Below are 21,816 nucleotides of genomic sequence, written 5' to 3'. Positions count from 1 at the left end.
AAAAAAAAAAATGCTGTCAAAGTCTATAAATGACAAGCAGAAAAGAATCATTGACTTATGCAGCTGCAGCATGCTGGGTAGATCAAGCTTTGGGGGCAGATAGGTCTGCATGCTCAAATAAGGTCATCAGTGGCCTTCACTTTCTGGGTTGGCTTTCTGCTCAGAGTCAACAAGTTAGCTGCTACAGTTTTACTTTGTATTCTAGCAGAAGGATAGGGCTCCCTAGCGATCCTCACACCTGTCCCAAGGTTGACATTCATTGGCTATCGGGTTCTCTGGTCATTTCTGCACCAACTACTTTGTTCAGAAGGGGATGAAGTACGTGAATAGGCTGCACCCAGGGCTTGTGCTCAACCCAGAACTGAGAGGTTACATGACTTCCATTATAGTGATCAAGCAGAGGTCATAAAAATTACCAGAAGAATGTATGGGCACTGGGGTTGACTTAAAAAAACTAAAATGCCATGATATGAGGGTAACTTTTCCAAAATCAAGTCACAGGATTGAGGTTTCTATATTTATTTTCATCTCTAATTGTAAAAGACTAACTTCAGAGGTGAACTTATGGCTGCTAAGTTTAGCCACATCTGCTGCAGAGCCCTGCCACAGAGGATTTTGAGTGACAAGTAGAAAACATATTTTTTTCTTTCCCAAATATTGCTCCATACATGATGATACCCTTATTAGTAATGCATGGATCCCACGCCTTTGGAGAACAAATTTGGTGCCAAGACAAATGCTTTCTGGTTCCTTAATGTTGCTTTCCAGGCCAAGATCGGTTTCTAAAAGAGCAGTTATCCATTATGCATGCAGTTGCCTTCTTTTCTTCTTCCTTCTGTGTCTTCCTGTGCTTGGATCTTATTCTTGTTGTTGTTTTCCAGGAGGCTTCTGTTTTTCAGGTAGTTTTGTAAACAAGTATTCTAATGTGAACTGTCTTCCTAGGTTTCATTCCTCCATGTTATGTCGGTCTTTTTGTTTGCGTCAGGCCCTTAAGTATTTAATCATAAATAAATCTGCTGCTGTCAGTTGTCGTTCAGAAAAGCAGCCGTCTTCCTGGGAAAGACTATTAAAAGCTGTCTTGTATTGGGCTGACATAATGGGCTCCTAGGGCCAACAGAAGGAAATTAATTTTCATATTATATCTGTTCTCCTAAGATCAGGGTAGAAACAACTTTTATTATTCACTAAGATTTTAAATTAATGTAAACCAGCTTCCTTTCTTGGAAGAAGACAATAGTCAAATTAGTTTTGCTTTAGAAGGTTAAGATGAGAAATTACATTTGGTCATCTGGTTTCCAGAGTTGGAAGATCTGAAGAGAGATGAAGTCTGTCAATGAATACTGTAGGAAAATTATCTGTTTTCGCTTCTGCAGTGAGACTCACTGCTGTTTTTTCGGGGTAAGGGTATGTGAAATTTTAAAGCAACATGAAGAGATACACAGATACAGAAAGTGCAGAGAGGTGGGAAAATGAAAACCACACACCTGGTTGTTTATAAAGCCAGGTTCTACGAGAAGAGTGCAGATGTAAGTTGGCATTGAAGTGTGACTGGCCAGAGATTTTGGTAGGTTTATGATCACTGTAGGATCGCTCATTGCTTGGGCCATTTGGACTCCTATAATAGAACACCTTATTAGTAATTTATAATCAACAGAAATTTACTTGCAGTTCTAGAAGCTAGAATGTCAAAGACCAAGGCATCAGTAATTTAATATTTTATGAGGGCTTCTTCCTCTTAGATGGTGCTTTCTAGAAGTCTCCTGGCATGACAGAACACTGGATGAGGCTGCTGAGCTCATTTGACCCCTCTGTATTGGCATTAGGCCTGTTGGTGAGGGTGGAACCCTCCTGACCTAAGTTCCTCCCAAAGGCCTTATCTCCTAATGCTATCAGATTTGGGGTTCAGTTTCAACATATGACTTTTGAGGGATACAAACATTCAACTATGGCTTGTAAAGATGTAAAACAGAAAGTCCATTAGGATTTGTCAATACAATCCTAATCCTCTGTTAGAAGGCTGATGTTTCTGTCTGGGGTGGTATCTAGGATGGACATAAATGTTAAGTGAGAAGAAACAAGGTACTTCTGGGAATAGCAAGTGCTATAGTTTGTATTTGGATGTCCCCCCAAAACCTCAAGCAGTCACGGGGGGCGGCTTTTCAGAGGTGGCTAAATCTAAAGTTTGTGATTGATTCATGGTGCAGTGCTGGGGTTAAGCTTGTGAGTGCTACACCTGCTGTAGGGCAGGTAGCCTGCACACAGTGTAAGTGACAGAAAGAAGCTTGTAGTCTTCCCCACCCTCATTGGTTTGCTGTCCTCTGCCACCATTGGTTTGTCCCTCTGCTATGAGCCACTCTGCCTTGGAGCCAGCTAATTATGGACTGAAACCTCTACAAACTGTGAACTAAATAAGCCTTTCCTTTTTTGACTTTGGGCATTGAGTATTTTGTCTCAGCAACAAGAAAAAGGTAACTAAGATAGCAAGTACGTAAAATTACATATAAAATTTAAACATTACATATTTAATTTTATTTATTTATTTATTTTGGCTGAACCGGGGATTGAACTCAGGCCCTTGTGCTTGCCAGGGAAGCACTTATTCTACTGAGCTATCTCCCCGGCCCCTTAATTTTAAAAATTATGGTGGCCATATTTTAAAGAGCAAAGTAAGTGAAATTAATTTAAATAGTTTAATATAGTGTATCTAAAATATTTTCATTTTGACAGGCAGTTAACATTAAAAATTATCAAGGTAGTCACTTTTTTCAGTTATGCCTTTAAAAACTATTGTGTGCTTCCAGCACACCTCAATTCAGATTTCCGTGCTGTCAGTGCTCCGGGTAATGCAGATGGGGAAAATGTTTGAAATTATCTGTAATGTGCCTGTGAACACTAGTGACATAGAGAAAGGTTCAAACTTCAGGACAAAGAACAATTAAAACTAAAAAAAAAAAAAAAATTCAGGGTCCAAGACAGCTTGGTGGTCTAATTGCCTGCCTGGTAAGTGCAAGGACCCAGCCTTGATGCCCGGTACCTCATGCTATGCCAGCCCTGTGCAGAGCTGGCCACCCACATGATGCACACCTGTGATCCCAGCCCTGGGGAGGCTGAGGCAGGTGGATCACTATGACGCTGAGCTGCATATGAGACCCTGTACCAAATAAATAAACAAATACAAGATAAAAAAATCAAAACAAAAGGGATATTAGAAACACTAAGAAAAGGGCATCAATGATTAGGAGGTTTAACTGATTTGGTGAACTTTGGTTAACTGTAGATATAAATCCCCAGACTCTGAGATGTGGAGGTGAAGCCATTGTGTCATGGATACATGACGTGATTGAAAACTTTTCTAGGGCCGGAGAAATGGCTCAGTGGAATAAGCGCTTCCCTGGCAAGCGCAAGGGCCCGAGTTCAATCCCCAGTTTCGGGGGAAAAAAAAAAAAAGAAAAGAAAAAGAAAACTTTTCTATTTTAAGGAAATAAAATTAGTTTTTTTTTTTGTTAAAAACAACCAAAAGATTTTTGTATTTATTGTGAATGTTACTGATGGGTCAAATAAAATGAAGAACTAAGAATCAACCACTGGTTTTGTAGCCTGTGGACAAAAGCGATACTTGTCCTTTGTCAAGGTACCAAGTGGAGAGGGCTCACTGTTCTCTGGAACAGCGAAGTTGAGAATCTCCCCAGAGCAATTCCAGGAGACCATGACAGCAGATAGATTGAAAGCAACAAGTCTAGTCCACTCTTTGCAAGAGGGAATGAGGTGCGAAGTTTGTGGGTGTTTTCATTTGCTTATTTGGATTTCAGGCTTTTTGCTTTTGTTTTATAAATATGTTTATATCTGATAAAAATGATCCAATAAAGAGAAAGATTTCAGAATGAATGAAGAGGCATTCTGTTTGAAAAAGAGAAATTTCACGGAGGAAATGATGCGTGGACCTAATGATGTGGTCCACATGCGCTGGAGATGCATGTGCTGGGGGCGCCCACATTTGAAAGTGTGGCTTAGGGAAAAAAAAAAATAGGTCCATGCAGCAGCTGGCTCTGGGCTATACCTCAAATCTTGGGTATGGGGACTAGTAAGGCCGGGTGGACTCAGTGCATGAGAGGACGTTGCAGGTGTGTTTCGATGGCTGGAAAATGCAGGTAAGCTTTGTAACAGGAGACATTGAAGCACGTGTAAGTTAGATGTACTGTGTTTCCAGCACTCTTTGGGATGTGGCAATTTTGGTAACATAATTACAAAGTCTCAACAGCCTGACCCAAATGATGGACAGCCTTGCAAACCCTGCTGCAGTGTAACAATGTGAGGTGTGGCAGACGAGTCCTCGGTTGCTGCTTAGCGCCTGCCTGCTGCTTGAGCGAAAATGCTTAGTGCTTTGACCAACAGCTATTTTATACTCAAAAGGTAACATTTCTACATCTTCCAGTAAAAGGAAACTGTCCCTCTTTGTGGCCCACCGGAAGTAGTACCACTGCTCCTACTTCCCTGCCTCTCACTCTGCACAGGGTCACACCCACGGTCTCTCGCACAATCCAGTCTGACAGGCGCTATACAGGGCTTATCAGTAGCAATCTATTGCAGACAACGGAATCTACTCTCCCTGGTTTAAGCAGAAAGGGATTTAACACTGATACTGCGAATTAAGCACTTAGAAAATCACGGGAAGTGCCGGAAACCCAAGTAGCCTGAGCTCCCAGGACCACTCAGCTTTGCTGTGATCAGGAAAGCAAGCTGCCACTTTGTGACAAGCACCTCCTCCTGGCTGGCACATAGCCCAGGGGTGAAGCACATGGTCAGCATATGCAAGGCCCTGGATTCAGTCACCAGTACTGAAACGAAGACAACAAAAGTAATGATCAGGGGAGAAGCCAGGAGCTCCTTCCACCTTGCGTACTGTAGATCCCCATTGCCAGCTCTGGTTTGAGTCCTAAAGCTGCCACTGCTACCGTAGAGAGCTGTAAACTCAAAAAGCTTCTGACTGCAGCGCTCCCCAGTACCCTGTCAGCACCTGCAAACGCACAGTGGTGGCTTGGACCCTCTTGCTCGGCCCCGCCCCAGGCCCGGTTGGAGACTCTCATGTGGGGTCTGCAGCTCTAAAAGGGATGAAGTTGCTTAAGCATTGCCTTACAACTTTCACACAGGGCAAGGGGGCTGAAGTGGGCTTGCAGCAAGTCGCCCACGACATGTGCCACAGGCAGTGTGTGTCTTCAGACAGCGCAAACACAACTTTGACACACCGCTGGGAAGTCGGCCGCACAGACCCCTTGTGCTCTGCAGCGCTGCTGCGTAGCTGCACCCACGCTTGGCGCCTCCCTCTTGGGCAAGGAAGTAAAAATAGGCAGCCCAGGATCATCTGGGTGGACAGAGTGGGCTTGCAGCTATGACGATCAGTGAGCTCATGGCACAAATGGAAGAAGGCTTAGAAGCTCCTGCCTCTCATTTTATGGCCAGCGAGCAAAATGCCTCTAATGCACTGCAAGCCATTAAGTACCTAGTGGTGTCCATTCTGTACCTCAGGCCCAGACTGGTGTTCCAGAGATGGATGGCCTTCGCTCCTGTCCTCACGAAGTAGCTGGCTGCCTGTTGGAGACTGTGACGCTTACTTAGGAAGAGCCAAACATTCAACATGGCCTCCCTACTCCACATGAATCATTTTCCTGTATTTCTGAAATTCGCACAGTCCTGTATGCATTCCGCAGACTCTTGTGGGCACCTGTGAGTGCAGGCTCTGGCGAGACACCAACACGAGGCGGATGGGGCTCCTGCCTCATGCGGCTAATATCCTAGCACAGGGAAATGGACCACATGTGACACACAAATGCACCGCCTGGACCAACCCACAGATGCTCATCAGAGAGTGACGAGAGGGCGAGTGGAGGTGGGGGGCAGCAGCTTCACGCCCACTCCCAGTTCATCCACTGCTCAGTTGGTGGCCAGGTCAGCTCAGACTTCACACTGACCTGGGTTTGAAGACATGCACCAGGGCTGACTTTGCTTGGGTGCAAGCGTTCTCAACAAACAGGACAAAGACTTTGAAAAAAAAAAACAAAAACAAAAAAACAGGACAAAGAGGGTGTAAGATGGCGAGCACGGATGGATTGGTGGCTCAATCCACCACATTTCCCTCCACCCACATCACAGCAGGCTGCAGTGCTGAGACTGGAGGCTCTGATGGGCTCAGGTGTCAGAGGAAAGAAAATAGTGACCTTTTGAGTATGCTTCTTGGCTGTCCCCACTCCAAACGGTCCATTTGTGCAGACACCCTGCACTGGAGATGCATGTGCTGGGGGCGCCCTCATCCTCCAGCAGGGCCACCGTCCCCCCTCCAGAGCACCTCACCAAGTCTGCCTTTCCTGCCCCTTCTGCATCTTTGTCCTGGAGCCTTGAGAAGTGCGTGTGCGGACGCTGTGACCTTTGGAGAGAGGCCTCCTCGTACTCTCATTTTCTTGCAGGAACAAGGCCATTGTCATGATTTTTCTTTTGCGCTCCATTCAAGTCTTCTGGTCTGTGCCTTTGCCACCTGCCCCCTGCTACAGTTCTGCCTGGCCTGTGCTGGTGGCTGTGGAACAGGCGCAGACCTGTCTGCCTGCTCTAGGAATGCGGGTGGATCCACCTGGACCCCTTTTGTTCAAGCTGCACTCTGCACTCTGGCTGTAGGTCTGGTCTTTTCAACCAAAAAGGCTTCAGAGACAGTGGACACTGGCCCTCCATTTTCACTGTCCCCATGGCTTCTCTGCAAGGCCCCACTGCTGAGCCAGTCTGCCGCTCCACAGAGCCTGCCTTGCTACCCAGCTTCCTGATTTAGGATCACCAGGACCCACCAGAGAGGCTCTGGGTCAGGGTGACCTCCTGTGACACATGGCCCTCCCTTCCGCATGCTACTGTACTTCTGCTAGATACCTCTGGAGAGGTTCACATGCCCAGCACACACATCCTTCTCTCAGCCTTTCCTCAGACCAGGACCCCTTTCTTGTCAGAAAGCTGGACAACAAAAAGAAACCTGCCCTGTCCTCTGCACTGCCCAAGGGCCTCATCACTTGGGTCAGCAGTGGCCAGGGGCTGGCCCTCAGAGCAGTCCTGTTTGCAGCAGGTCTCCAGTTACAGCGTTCTCTGGACATCCTCTCACGTCAGCCCATTTTCTTCTAGCTCCTGGGCCATGAGTTCCAAGGAATTACACAATGACCAGTGCGGCTGCCATCTTTGCAAGAAGTTCTCCAACCACAAAATATTTTACACAGTGAGCCAATAAAGTGTCAGAAGATTAAGAGGAACATACAGTGTTCTAAATCAGAAAGTTAAGAACACACAGGGGAAAAGAAGTGAACGTGAGCTAAAACGAATGGTGACGACAGAATCTGAACAGTTAGAAAACAAAGGTTAAAAAATGACATGAAAATCTTAGAGAACATAACCTAACATTAGGGTAAAAAGATTAACTAGCAGGAAGGGCATAAGAGAGCTGACATTTAAATGTTTAAACAAAAATCTTAAAGATTAAAGGGCCAGAAAGTAACATGCTGAAGCAATCTTAGTATTGTATCTGAGGTTGAGGGGTCTGGCCGCTATCAGCTGAAGAACAGAATTGTAAACATTTTGTCTTGGTTACTTTTCTCTCATTGTTGAGGCAAAATACCTAACACCCAAAATTAAGGAAGGAAAGGTTTATTTAGCTCACACTTTGTAGAGCTAAATTATTTGGCTGGTTCCAAGGAAGAATGGCACATGACAAAGGCGCAGCCATGCATCGTGGTAGAAGACAGCAAAAGCAGCACAAACGAGAGGAGTGAGCTTCTCCTGTCCTGCATAGTGCATGCAGGCTACCTGCCCTAGGGCGGGTGTAGCACTCACACTCCCAGTCCCAGTACCTGACAGTGAACCAATCACAAACTCTAGATTCTGCTACCCCTGAAAAGCCTATCCCTTGCCCTGCCAAGGCCAGAGGAGGCTTTAGGGGGCCACTTAGATGCAAACCATGACCATTTCCTGGCACTGCTGTGGAGAGATGTCCGAGACCTAGGGTTCGCCAGATGGCCAGGCATGGAGGTCACATACAGATTTGCAGCTGCAGGGGAAGGAATGATAGGAAAGCAGACTTAACTGGAGAGGAAGGCAAGCAAAGGGAGCCGTGTCATACATACTCTTGGTCCCCTGGGTCCCCTCGGACACTCTGACCCCCCTATCCCTCCAGTGCTCCTCCAGCCCCACACAGGCACCTCGTGTTTGCCCAGCCTTCACCCCCTCTGGCTGCCTTGTGCCTGTGCAGGGAGCTCTGAGTTGTTGTCACCCACACCCCGCAGCCCCCAGCCCACCAGAGACTGAGGCTGCAGGAATGTGAGAGCCCAGCTCCTTGGCTCAGGCGGGCACAGCTCTGAGGAGTCATTCGCTCCAAGCAGCTCTGTCCGCACAATAAAGCCAACTACATGTGGAATTGTAGCTTTTCGATCAGCCACATTAAAATTCTAATGATTTATCATTCAACATGTCACTGGTGTAAAAACATATTGGTGACAAGTTTTGCCATGCTTTTGATTTGCACTGTCTCTCCGCAGGCCTGAGTGTGTGCCACGCCTGCATGGCTCCCGCTGGGTTGCCCACATTTCATTTGCTCCATAGTCACTTCACGAGTGGCCACCGAGCTGGACAGCAGCATAGATCGAATTGAAACCAAAACCTTACCCAGCTCCTTCCTGCCTCCTGTCCTGCTTTCTGCATGCCCGCACTAGGTATCATGGTTTAGGAATAAATATGAAGCATTTCTCACAGACACCTGGATTAGGGGCTTGGTCCCCAGCACAGCGGGCTCAGTGGGGACCGGTGGAGGAAGTGGGTCCCAGGGAGTGTGGCTTTGAAGGGTTTTTCTGGCCCAACTCCTCTCTGCCTCTTCAGTCTCTGCTTTTCCACTGCCAGGACAGGCGCAGCTTTGCTCTGCCCTCCCTCTCTGCCTCTTCAGCCCCTCTCAGGCCTAAAGGCAACAGAGCCAGCCCACGGACCAAACCTCTGAAACCAGGAGCCAGGACAAACCCTTCCTGCTTGAAATTGCTCCTGTCAGCTGTTTTGTCACAGGGTTCAAAACTTGACTAATATATTGGGAGTTTGAGAGCATTTTCTTAATCTTTTATATGCAAGTGTTACGGAGCTACTTGGTTCAAGGGCAGTCTGGACTGGGAGATGCTGTCTAAAAGCTCTCAAGGATTCAGAAAAACAAGAAGGAAGTGTATCTCTCCTTCCAAAGCCATTCTTCATCTTTATTTATTGTTTCAGCGCTAAGGCAGCTGTAGACTCAGACTTAGAAGTCTCGGGTGCCTTTGACTAAAGAGCAGTGTGGGCTCTTGTCTCTTGTGGTAGCTGGAAGGCCAGAGCCTTTGATGCCTGTCTAGGTGCTCTAAGGTTAAGTGGCCTGAGCAGCCTGGGGCAAGACAAACTCAAAGTCTGGGTCCGATGTGCAGCAGGTTACTTCTCCGGCCCTGGACAAGTGCTGAGGAGAGCTGAGTGTCTTCATACACAAAGGATGAACACCAGGGAGTCCTAGCAAGGGAAGAGGCCCAGGGACAGGCAGGACTCGGGGACTTGCATCCTGCAGGAAGCATGTCACTGGAGTGACTTCTGCTTGTGGCAAGCCTCAGCCTTGGGCCTACTTGGCTCTACTAGAGTGTCTTGGAGTGGGCATTGGCCACTCCCAGATACCCAGCAGGGGATCGCTGCCCTGAGCATCTAGTCCTGCAGCAGCTGCAGCTTCCTGTGCAAACCCTCCCCAGATCGTACTGCCATGAACCTGTGTCTCCCGTCTTTCGCCTTTTCATAGTATTTTTAAAGAAGACATTATAAAGAGCTAAACTCCCTGACACATGCCCATAGTCCCAGATATTCGGGAAACTGAGGCAGAAGGATCATAAATTTGAGTTCAGCCCACAGAACTTAGACCCCCATCTCAAAAAGTAAAGAAGTCAGGTATATAGCTCAGCAGCACAGTGCCTTCATGGCAATCATAAGGTTCTGAGTTAGATTTCTGGTACTCAAAAGACAATATTTATGAAGTAAAAAGGGATGGTGTAGGGGATGGGGCTTGGAGGTAGAGGACTATACTCACATAGTATGTGTGAGGCCTTGAGCTCAATCTCTAATACTTCCCCAAAAAAGACATCATAAAGAGTACCTCTTGACCAAATGTTATCCAAGATTTCTTTTTATTTATGTTTTTCCATTTCCAGGTAATTGTATTTTGTTGGCTTGTTTGTCTATTGTTTGAGGGGGGAAGGCACTGCTAACTGGCTCAAAAAATTGTTCCCATCAAAAGGAGCAGGGGGGGCCTGCAGCTCCTCACAAAGCAACCCTGTACCCCAACCTGCCTTTCCTACCTTCCTCGGTGCACCATCAGGGCAAGAGCAAGCACACCCCAGGAATGCCTTTCTCAGTCAGCCCTATAAGCAATCTATTTATGAACTCTACAGGCGTTCACTGTTTGCACACCACATGCCGTGCCGCTGAAAATGTGAATTTTGATCTTTCTGGTTTCCAGTGTTGTTACCACTCTGAGCTCTTTGTTTTTGAATGTGTTAACTAGAAATTAGATAAACCAAGTATTACTGAACTACCCTATTGATAGGCATTAGTTCCCACCATCTCTCCAAAAGCAGAAGACTTGGGTACGTAGACATAGCTTCCGTTATCAAGTCAGTGTTGCCTTTAAGTTTGTGATTTTTGAAAGTTTCCAGGATCTTTAAATCTGTATTAGTCTACTTTTCAGTACTATGACAAAGTATCTGAGGCTGGGTAACTTTATACATAAAAACACATTCATTTTGGCCCACAGTTCTCATCAAAGGGTGAGAGGCTGCATGTGGCACTGGCCTTCCTCCTGGCAGAATCCTGAGGTGGCACAGGGAATTATGGGGCAAGAAAAAGGGACTGTGCCGTGTGTCTGTGCCTCCTCTGATTTCTCTCTCTTCTTACAAAGCCACAGTGCTCAGTGATGGAGGCTGAGCCTGATGACCTGATTTAACTGTAGTCACCTTCCAAAGCCCCCTCTTCTGCACACCATAGCTGAGTTAAGTTTCTGCCCTCTTAATAACTTCACAAGAAGGTTAAGTTCCAACATGTGAACTTGGGAGGGGGCACACATAACACATAGTCACACTGACTAGCAGAGTCTCACTGACTATACCCTGTGGGTAACGTAACTCAGGGCTGAGGGAGACGCTAGGATTTGGGCTGTTCCAGGGCAGCACAGGGCCCCGAGCAGTGTGACACTTCACCCTCAGTGGGCACCTGTGTCTTGGGAGCACCTCCAAGTGCCCTGCTTCTGGCATTTGAGTGGGCTATTGGGGTGGGGGTGGACCACACCCTTCCTTCTCAGGTTCTCAGTGCCTTTCCCAACTCCTGCTTCAGCACAGCGCTTCAGCCTTCAGCCCCGCTGATGGATCCGATGACCAAGGGGTCCTGTGGGAGTCAGATGGCACAAACCCTTCTCTGGAAGGCCAAGTCGTCTCTGTCCTTTGGCATCCAACCTCTTCAGACGTGGCCAACGAAAGACCCTGAACTAGAGTCCCAGGTCAACCTGTAAGTAAGTAAAAGAAGCAGCATTTTGGTTTGTGTCCACTGTGCTCAGAAATAGTATACTTCCTACCCTTCAGGGAATAGTAGGGAAGGAGAGGGCAGTGGAAGATTGGTTGGGAGGTTGTATTTCTGTTCTTTTTTTTTTTTTTTATGGTGCTGGGAATTGAACTCAGGACCTTGCACTTGGCAGGCAGGTGTTGAGCTGCTGAGCTGTTTCCTCAGCCCTGCATTTCTGTTCTTGATGATGCCTTAGTCATGGATTTTTTTTTTTTCTGGCAATGTTTGTTGACACCTACTTTGGCAAGGCTCTGGGTTAGGCTTTATGAAGAAAGGAGATTCAGGTCCTGTCCGCAGGAGGCTTCCATCTCCTGGCTGAGTAGCCCCTAGTCAAATGGTCACGTAAGGGTGCGCTAATAACTATGCTATGTGCCATGAATGGATTGCTTTGAGTCAGTGCACACTGCAGCATGCCCTCCATGTGCCAGCGACTTACTGGGGGTATGACAGAAGATGTCTCCCTTACCCTGGAAAGTGCAAGGAAAAAATTTCATTACAGAAAAATTGCAATAACTGTAAAAAGAGAAAGAACAAATAATAATAATAATTACTAGAACTAATGTGTCTGTGGACTCAAAGTCCCTTAGCGTGTGACTGTATTCTCCAGAGCCGCAGGCATTTGTAAAAACATTAGATAATATTAGTTGGATGAAGAAGCTGCTACAAAGAAGGGGTGCTTGGCTCTCCAGGGAAATAAAAAGTGACGAGGTGCGACAATGTGATTAACTTTCAAACAAAGGAAATGCTTGTCAATTCAATGTAAGAGGTGTTTATTGATGCCACATCCTGGGTAGGGTGTGGGTCAAGCTCCCTGGGGAGCCAAGGGACAACTCAGAGTGAGGCCCATCCACGGGCATTCTGACTCTGTGGATCTGAGGCGTGTGAAGGAGGGCCACTGTAAATGCCTGCCTTTACAGGGTGTGTCTGCTAGTCAAGTCTAAATTCAGACCCCTGCCATAGAGATGAACAAATAACAACTCCAGTGGTTGACAGCACCAGAAAAGTGCTGTCAGAGGCGGTAACCAGCTGGAGGACAGAAGGGACCGCAGTGGAATTCAGCCCCATAGGATGAACATGGCTCAGGCAGGATGAGGAAGGAGGCTGCCTTGAACCAAGAGAACACACAGAGCGAGCACCCCTGAGAGTGTATGCCAGCAGTGGTGACAGGTATGAAACCCAGGGTTCTCAGCAGGGCCTGCACCATGTGACACTCACCAAAGCTTTAGAATGTGTGGAGGTGTGCTCCGTCTCCCCAAAACTCTCAAGGCAGGGATGAGATACAGCGCCAGTATTTTTTAAAACTCCTTAGGTAGCTCATCTATGACAAGTGTTGAAAATGTTGCTCTAAAGGAGTAGCCACCTGTAGTACAATACATAAAAAGAATTTTGTCACTCCTTGTATATACCTATGAAGGGGTCTGAACTTTCTTAGGCAGTGGGAACCCAATTTGAAATCTGAAAGGATCCTATACTGTAGTTAAATTTATAATTGTTTCACTAGGGCCAGCAGTATAGCTCTGTGAACTAAGCGCTTGCAGGAGCCAGGGTTTGCCCCCGGGTGCACTGAGCCAGCGATGGAGTCCAGACGTGGTGGTGCACGCCTGTAATCCCATCACTTGGGAGGCAGAAATCAGGAGGATCACTACTAATGTGGGCTGTGTAGTGAGACCCTGCACAAAAAAAAAAAGAAAGAAAACTATAATTGCTGCACTTCTAGCAGGTTCAGAGTGTTATGGGATATCAGTGTCCATGGGTATTTTGTTACCATGAAGAATCTATTTGTCCAGTGCTGGACACCAGCGAAGTTGGCCGAGCCAGAGCAGGGCTTTGTACTAGCTCAAATGGTAATGGAAGACCTGGGCTTCTGGTAGCTCTGATATACTTTATTGAGCACCAGTACGCTGTGCTGGGCCTTGTGCCGGTGACTGGCAACGCAGAGGGGATGTTCCCTGCCACATCAGCTGGGGGCTGATACAAGTGCTGTTACCTGAGGCGCTCCAAGAAGATTCTCAGTGGAGGGAGTACTGGAAATCTGAGAACTTCCAGACAGAACTGTGAGAGACCTTCATACACAGAGCAGACCATCTATGCAAAAGTGAGCCACGTTAAGGCACTTGGGGCAGTAGGGAGACCAGAAACATTCTGGTTTGGCTGGTGTTCTTGAGGAGTAGCTGGCAGAGAGCTTGGAGAGGTCAAGACAAGCCAAGACAATGGAGAGTATGAACTGTTGGCCTAGACTCTCTAGACTGGGCAGAGCATGATCAGATTTGTATACAGCCAAAGTTACCTGGTGTCTGTAGGCACATAGATTGGAGTAAGCCAAGTCTGATGAAAGGGTAAGACCTGTCGGGGGAAGAGGGACTGGTGAGTGGTGGGAATGCTGGGACTGACTTGGGAAAACTTCAGAGGAAGGTTAGGATGGACCTGGAAGTGTAGGTGGTGGGATGAGGAAGAGCGCCTCAAGTTTCCACTCAGGAACGGAGCAATTCCACTCAGGTACAACAGAATAGAGTTCAGAGGTAAATGCTGTCAAGGCTGAAGAGGGACAGAGTCACATCTTTCAGGGTAGAAAGTACTTAGGGAGGTCTTTGTAATGTGGAACAGGCCTTAAAAAGGAGTAGGAACTTCCGCCTCTTCTTTCTCTTCTGCAGATTTCAGCAGGCAGAGGTGGGGTAGGAGGTATTCTAGAAGGCAAAATTAGCAAGGCCAAGGCAAAAGCAGGGCACTCTGGGAGCTCGCTTGAGGCACAGACAATATCCCACTTGGCCCCTTTTGTGATGCCACAGTAAAAAGTCTATAAAGTCAAACAGGATATTGTGATAGTGAAAGATGTCATGCTGTACCTTGGGGACATTGAGAGGCTCTATATGGTTTTCGAGATAGCCAAAAGCTGGTTTGAAGCTGCGTAGAAAAATTCATCTCAACCGTGTACCAGGGTGGCACTAGAGGAATGGGCTAGGAAGGGCTTTGTTGGTTGCAAGGGACAGAAATCCACCTCGGCTTAGCTTTGGCGAGAAAGGAGAACGCGGGGGTGCATTTAACCAAACTAAAGAAAGCGAAGAGTCTGGCTTTAGGAATAACCTCCAGGGCCTCAGGGGCTGTCAAGTCAGCCTGCTTTTCTCTTTTTCCTCTCTCCCATCTCCTGTCTCCCTTCCCTGCTTCTCCCTGCCTGTTGGCCTCCTTTCCATGGCATGTCACCTCCTGCAGGCTCTGTGGTCCCAGGCAGTATGCCATATGTCCTCACAGCTTTACATTCAGAGGGGAAAAGTCTTTCCTGCCAGTTAGAAGAACCTGGTCCAGGGCTCCCACAGGGCCCTCCCTAGCTCTTCCAGGGAGGGCCCCTTATGGGGAGACTTGATCCTTCCTTAGCTAGCGAGCACGCCTTGGACATGAAAAGGAGTGGGCAGGAGGCAGAATGAGATCTAATGGGCCATTAAAAAAAAAAAAAAAGAGCCAGTGGAGAAAATTTGAGGAGGAAAGCATCGTCTGTAGCCAATCAAAAAAATAACCTAAATGTGGATCACAAAACGTGTATAATGAGAATCCCTAGCGGTAGGACCAGGAATCTGTCGGAAGGTGTCATGTGCAACACAAAGCCGGAGGATCGAGACAGAAACCTGACTGTTGCATTTGCTGACCCGAAATCCACAGAGCACGTTCGAGACTCAGGGGCCCTAAAGCGGCAGACGCAAGATCTTCTGAGGCCTTTCTCGCTTTCCTGAACTTGCAGCCTCGGTTCCAGGCTGTTACTGACCACCAGTGAGAGGAAATTGCTCCAGAGATTAGGATAAAGAAAGGAGGGCTGTTGGAAGGCTGCTCAGTCTCTGCTGTCCCTAAAAGGGTATCAGCTAGCAGCAGAGGGGGAAAAGTTTGAAAGGTTTTTAACCCCCTCTGAATTACCTTTTAATTCTTGTTTACTTCCAGTCCTTTCTGTAGTCAGTTATAATATACTATAATAAAGTTGAATTTCTTTAAATATCTATACTTCAGACTCAGTTTCCTCAGGAGGCTGACTTAGATAGTAATAGTTTACTTTTTAATCTTTTGAGAAAAATTGCTGTGTATTATTTTTAATGTATTTAGTACAGGGTCTGCAGGGTCTCACTGCATAGCTCAGACTCGTAGTGATCCTCCTGTTTTTCAGCCTCCCAAGTGCTGGAATTACAGGTACGCACCACCATGCAGTCTCAGTCACCATCTCGGCACTCCCGGGCTGGCACAGCACACTGGGGATCGAGCCCTGATCCCTGCATCTGCCTAAGCAGGCACTTTAATCTGCTGAGCTATCTGGCTGGCCCAACTGCTGTATATTTTTAAAAGAATTTGTTACCAAAGTATAATATTAGGCCATTTTTAATTTAAACTTTAAAAAATGCAGAATCTTTCAAAAGCTCTGAAATACCCTGTTTGTTTGAACAGAGGCTATGAAGTAAGTGGGTCACTGTTCAGGGGCTTTCTGTCCCCCTAGGCTGGTATTTCTGTGAAGAAATGCCTCCCCTCCCTTGGAGCACAAAGGCTGGCAGCTAACTTGGACCCTTCTCCTTTCCTCTCGCTTGGCATCTCCTTCCCACCTGTGCTTTACCTCACCCCCTGCCCACTGAGGAAAATGCTCCTGCATCTCCCAGAGGCCAGGGCCAAGCATGTCTCAGCCCCTGTTGGAGCTTGGCAGTCACGAGACAGCGGATCTGAGGGCCACTGTCCCAGCAGGCGTCCGCCCCTATTCAGGGCCGACTGTCCCACAGGAGCACTGACCCAAAGGCTGACCTTGGGGGAAGCGGCAGGAAGCGCCCTTGGGTGTAGGACTCAGCCTCTGTGCCCATGAAACCCTGATAATAAAGAAATCCATATTTTTTCCATTTGCCTGACCCTTGTCACTAAATTGCAGCTGATCCCAAACCTAGAGCAGAGCGGCTGACTTACTGATGAGCACTCAGAGCGCTAACAGCTGGGAGCCCAGCAAGATTTGTGTGGTGGCCCTGCTCTTTGTTTCCTTATGCCCCTGTTCTGTCCCAGCTTAACAGAGGCCCTGGTCCATAGATGGTGCTCATGAAGTATTCGCTAGAGTAAGGACAGCAAGGGTGCTGGTGGAAGACCAGCAGTGGTGTGAGCGGAAGCAGGCAGCGAATGGAGAGAGGGTAAGAAACTAAGCGACGTGGTGGGAGCTCCAGATACTTTGCGTGCAGATGGTGGACACAGCTGGACATCACAGCGTTAGTAGTAACAGCAAAATACTGACAGCCATTTAGCTAGGAGACTGGTTAAATAAACTATGGTATGTCTGTTCAGTGGAATACTCTGCAGCCATAGGGAAGAATACAGGAGCTTTTGGGTACCGAGTTGAAAGGCTCACTGTGATATATCAAGGGATGAAAATATCAAAGGTTGTGTAACACCCTTCATTATCTAGGGGTGATTGGCTCCAGAACCCTTCCCACTTGTCCAGATCCAGAGCAAGCCCAGCGATGGAGGATCAGTGAAAGCAAGGCTTTAATTCATCCTGCAGGGCTGGAGTCTTCCATGCTGGCAGGCGCGCCCATTGCTGTTGAGGTGAGCAGCTTAACTCGAGCACGCAGGTCCCCTCCCTCAGTTTCTACAGGCTGAGTACGTGGGGGTACTGTCATTCTGGTCACTGCCGAGGCTCTTGGCTCATTCCCTCTATAAACGCTTTGTGGGCGTCAGGGCACATGATTAAACCACAGGAGGGTAACTTGTTGACTGCCTATACTTTTCCAGTCAGAGTGAGCACGGGGAGCCATACTTTATTGGGGTTCTACCACTCCCCTTTGTGTAGGCCCCTTTTAAAGATGTCTAGCCTCAGTCGCATCCACAGGAAGGCAGGCAGCTTTATCTACTAGTAGTTTTCCACTCAAAGTTAAAGACTGTTTTGAAAATGGGTAACTTTAGGTTTCTATCGCTTACATTCAGGTAGCAAATCTGTGAATGATGTAAAATGATGTCACTTGCATGTAGCTCATGCATACCTTGCATATACTTCAAGATTCTGAGATTACTCACACTACTTAGTGCAGCATAAATGCTACACACATGGTGCTTGTGCTCTACTGTTTAGGGAATGATAACAAGGTAAAAGAATCTCTACATGTTCAGTTCTAATGTAGTTTTTTTTCAAGTGTTTTCAACCCATTTTCTGTTGAATCAGCAGGTAGAAAACCCCCAGGTAGAGAGAAGCCACTTATGCTACCGTGTGTGAGAAAAGGGGAGAGATGAATGTGCACTTCTTTCTTTGTAAATGTGTACAGCATCTCTCAGAAATAACAAGAAGCAATTCAGGTGGCCAGCTGGAGAGAAAATGAGGCCACAGGGGTAGAAGCCCTTGCAGCCATGTATGCTCCTGAGTTTTGAAGCAAGTGAAATAATGAAATAAAGACACAGAGCTTCAAGCCTGATTGTCAGAGGGACGCTGGTGGGGGCCCGAGCAGGGCCTGGCGCCCGGCAGCTGTTGCTGTGAGAGAGAAGATTGGAGATGAGCACGAGCTTGAGTCTGGAAGATGGCCAAGGTCCATCGCTAATGCTCAGGAGCGAGTCCGATTCGGGCGGGGCGCCTTATGTTTCGGGGGGCTGTAGCCTGTGTCTGCAGTTGAAAGGCTGAGTCTGGAAGTGGGGAGAAAGCTCCTAGGGGAAGGAATCATTAGCCTAGAGCTCATATCTGAAGGCACACCAGCAGTGAGGTCGCAGCCAGCCAGGCGCCTGCAGCTGAGCACAGGATGGTGGCGCTTCTGTCCCCGGTCCTGTGGTCCACAAGCTGAGGAGTCGAGGCTGGGCTGGTGTCCTGAGGCTGCTGCCCTGTGCCACCTGAAAGCAGGCAGAAAGATGTCTGGCTCTCTGCGAGGACACTGTGGCCTCTTTCTAGATGTCCTCCTCGCTGGTGAGCTCTCTGTCTCCTGTAGGAATAATTGCCAAAAGCCATCGTTGTCCCCAAGGAGATTGTGCCGTTACAGAGAATTGTATTCCTCTGACTATTCAAGTCCTCACGTCTTTCCAATTTTATATTCCTTCAAGACCAGCAACCCATTTTGGTGCTCACCTCAACCCAAAGTACAGAACACCGTGAGGACAGACTATAAATAGTGATTAGGTAATGTTTGCTTTTTAATCAGTACTTTGAAGAGGCAAAAGGCCATAGTTGAGCTGCCCTGCCCTAAATTCTCTTAGCCTGCACTGATCTTTGTAATTCCCATTTTGGGCTTGGAACCAGGCTGGTTGGGCTCTTGTCCTCTCCTGTAGTAATAAAGATTCATAGTTTCAATATTTGTGCCTCCTTAAATTGGGTTCATCCCTTAGCCTCGTCCGCTCTCTCAGTACTTGCATCACCTGGGTTTCATGATTGCGTTTTATTTGGAGATCATTTCCCAGTCAAAGCAGCGCAGAGAGTAAACATTTTAGCAGATCTTTGAAAAATACAGTTTGACATCAAAAGCACAGCGTGAGCTGCCTTCCACCCTCTGTAGCTTCACTGTGCCTGGAGGAGAGCGGAGTGCGGTCCACACACTTACAAAACCAGGGTAGGTACAGAAGTAGCCTAGAGCCACCCCCACCCCACCCAACCCTGTCATCTCAAGACACAATTCCTATCACTTCTACAGCATTTATTTTTCTGTTTGAGACTAGATTTTTCACACATTGGTGCTGGCTGTAAAAGGATCCAAACATGCGACCCCAAAATATGCCATGTTGGCCTAAGAATTACCTGGAGCTCAGGCAATTGGGAAAAGAGAAGCAGGAACGCTCTTTTTCCTCTGCTACCTAAAATCAGGGCCTGAAGTTCCCTTGGTGGCAGGGCAGTGCCCTTACCCCCCCCCCTCCCTGGCCAGCAGAACAATTGCTCTTACTGGAGGTGAGAAGGAGCAGACGGATGCATGCTCTTGGTCTCCCCTTGGCACCCCATGTTCAGCTTTCCCAGACTCATCATCACCCCGAGGTCCCCAGGGCTTCTCCACAGGCAGTCACCCTGGGGTGAAAGCGGCATATAGGCTCCCATCTAATTATTTCTTCAGTTTCCCAAGTGCTGGGACTACAAGGGTTAAAATTTAACAGTTGTAATTGATTGACTCTCTAATGTTACAATGTCGGTCCCACTTAATTGTATTCCTGGTTTACTGAACAGCACTAATCTCTAGACGTAGGAATCAGGAATCGCCAGAACCGGCAGCTAGTGAGCCATGTCACGGCTTGCTCTTTGTGACAACTCCCACAGCTCTCTTTGGTCATTCATATTCCCGTCATTGTATTAACCTCTAAAATGAATTTTTGAAATTAACCTCAGGTAACATTTACAGTATTTCTATGTCTAAGTCAAGAACAAATTCCAAGGATAAGCTGCATAATGCATTGAGCCCAGGGATCGTCGCTCCAGGCATGATCCTAGAGGCAGTTATGAAATAATGTGTTTGCTCTGCCCTTTCTTTAGGAACTTAACCAGTACAGCCGGCTGCCCCCTCCCCCAGGAGCCCCCTGTAAAGAAGAAAAGGACCTAGCAAGCAGGACCACTCTCAGACTTTTGAAAGTCCCCTGCGGGAGAGAGCTTAGCGTACTTTATATGACCTCAGAGCGCTGGCTGGCCGCCTTTCACGCGTTCATTTGCCCATCACTTAGCAAAATGCTGCTGAGAGCTAATTCTATGCCCGCTATTATATTGCAGCCTTGAGCAGAAGCAGCAGAGAACCTCCCACGGTGAGGGGTAAATTCAGGTGGGGAGACAGACACCCTGCCTTCGTAAGTCCCGGCCTGGGGAGAAGGGGTCAGGAGGAAGTTTGGAGAGAACTGCTCCAGGTCCTAAGGCAGGAAGCAGCTCACAAGGGAAGGAGAGGGAAGGTAGAGCAGCAGGCAGTGTGGCTGGAGGGCTAGGAGAGAGTGGGGAGCACAGCCAGACTAGACAGGTGGCCGGGGGAGTATGAGCGACGCGGAGGAAGCTAAGGAAAAACACGAGGATATAGATGTAGGGCCAGCTGGTAGAAATTAAACTGTGATGGATTTCGACTCAATATAGTGGGAAAAAACAGTATAACAGGAAGCGTGGAGAACCTGGAGGCCCAGGGCGCTGTTCCTCCTCATTAGTGATGAGAACTGGTGAGGCACCTTTCAGGTACCTGGCAGAGAGGCTGCCCAGCCATAGGTGACAACAGGTTGGACGCCATATGGTCCTTAAGTGTCTGAACCTGGAAGTCTCCGGAAGCTCTTCCCACTCAGTGAAGGTGGCAGAGAGGAGAGGGTTCCCTGGGGTTTTGCAGAGAAAACGCCTTTCATTGGCGCCCAGTGGGTGAGAAAAGAGTGTGTCAGTGCTTCTCGGCCTGGCTGTAGCGGCCTTGCTGATAGAATGGATTTTGGCTAAAAATGCAGGTACACAGACCCTCTGCCGAGGGTGTGAATTGAGGAGGTCTGCAGTGCGAACTGAGCATTTACATATTTGGATCAAAAAGTATAAAGCAAACTTTAAAACTTTTGTAGGGAACAAGCAAGACAATGACATCATGGTGCTGAAGGATTTCTTAAATCAGAAAAACAAAGACCATAAAGGAAAAGATGGAAAACATCTATATTATCACATCTACAGGAGAATTTTAAACTATCTTCATGATCAAAGATATTAGAAACAAAAGAAAAGCCACTGGAAAATGCTGGGAGACAGCATCTATAGTTTATTAACCAAGCAAGGATTGATACTCAACATATATAAATCCTATACATCAGTTAGAAGAAGACCAACAACAAACACAAGTGTGGGAAAAAGGTGTACAATAGGCAAAACCTGCAAAAGGGGAAAACATGCCCCTGGATAACTTAAACCACACCACAGTGAGGCAGCACTGCGACTCCTTTACACTGGCAAAACTAGTGTCCCCTAATAAGTGTCTATTAGGGTACAGAGCACAGAGAACTCACGAACTGCTTGTAGGCGAGTGCATTGATATAAAAATATCGGTGCACACTTCATGGCCCCACAGTTCCATTCTTGGGTGTGTGATGCAGGGACGCAGCTGTGCCTGTGCTCAAGGAGTTAGTTATTTATTCATTTATTTACGTAGTACTGGAGATCAAACTCAGAATCTTGCACTTGAGAAACAGGTGCTTATGACACTGAGCTATATTCCAGGCCTCAAGGGGATATTTTTTTTTCTGTATTTTAGGGAAGTCTCTACAGGGTGTTCAGGGTCTCACTACTAGATCAGACTCATAGTGATC

General features: G+C 47.3%; 1 protein-coding gene across 6 annotated transcripts in view; it reads left to right on the top strand.

The window, feature by feature from the left end:
- Positions 1–21,816, top strand: part of Garnl3 (GTPase activating Rap/RanGAP domain like 3) — a 148,716-nt gene that overhangs the window by 12,655 nt on the left and 114,245 nt on the right. For 4 of the 6 annotated variants that reach the window (XM_012517003.2, XM_023701676.1, XM_023701677.1 and 1 more), the window contains exon 2: positions 11,392–11,562. The exons of 1 other annotated variant lie outside the window; for it this stretch is intronic. In XM_012517003.2, coding sequence (XP_012372457.2) covers positions 11,392–11,562 — 171 coding nt within the window. Of the gene's footprint in view, positions 1–11,391; positions 11,567–21,816 lie in introns of those variants that run through there. One more of the 6 variants, XM_023701679.1, reaches the window with a different exon arrangement.

The sequence above is a fragment of the Octodon degus genome, unplaced genomic scaffold, assembly GCF_000260255.1.
Source record: "Octodon degus isolate 3935 unplaced genomic scaffold, OctDeg1.0 scaffold00138, whole genome shotgun sequence".
Classification (NCBI taxonomy): domain Eukaryota; kingdom Metazoa; phylum Chordata; class Mammalia; order Rodentia; family Octodontidae; genus Octodon; species Octodon degus.
This window is presented reverse-complemented; position numbering and strand designations above follow the sequence as displayed.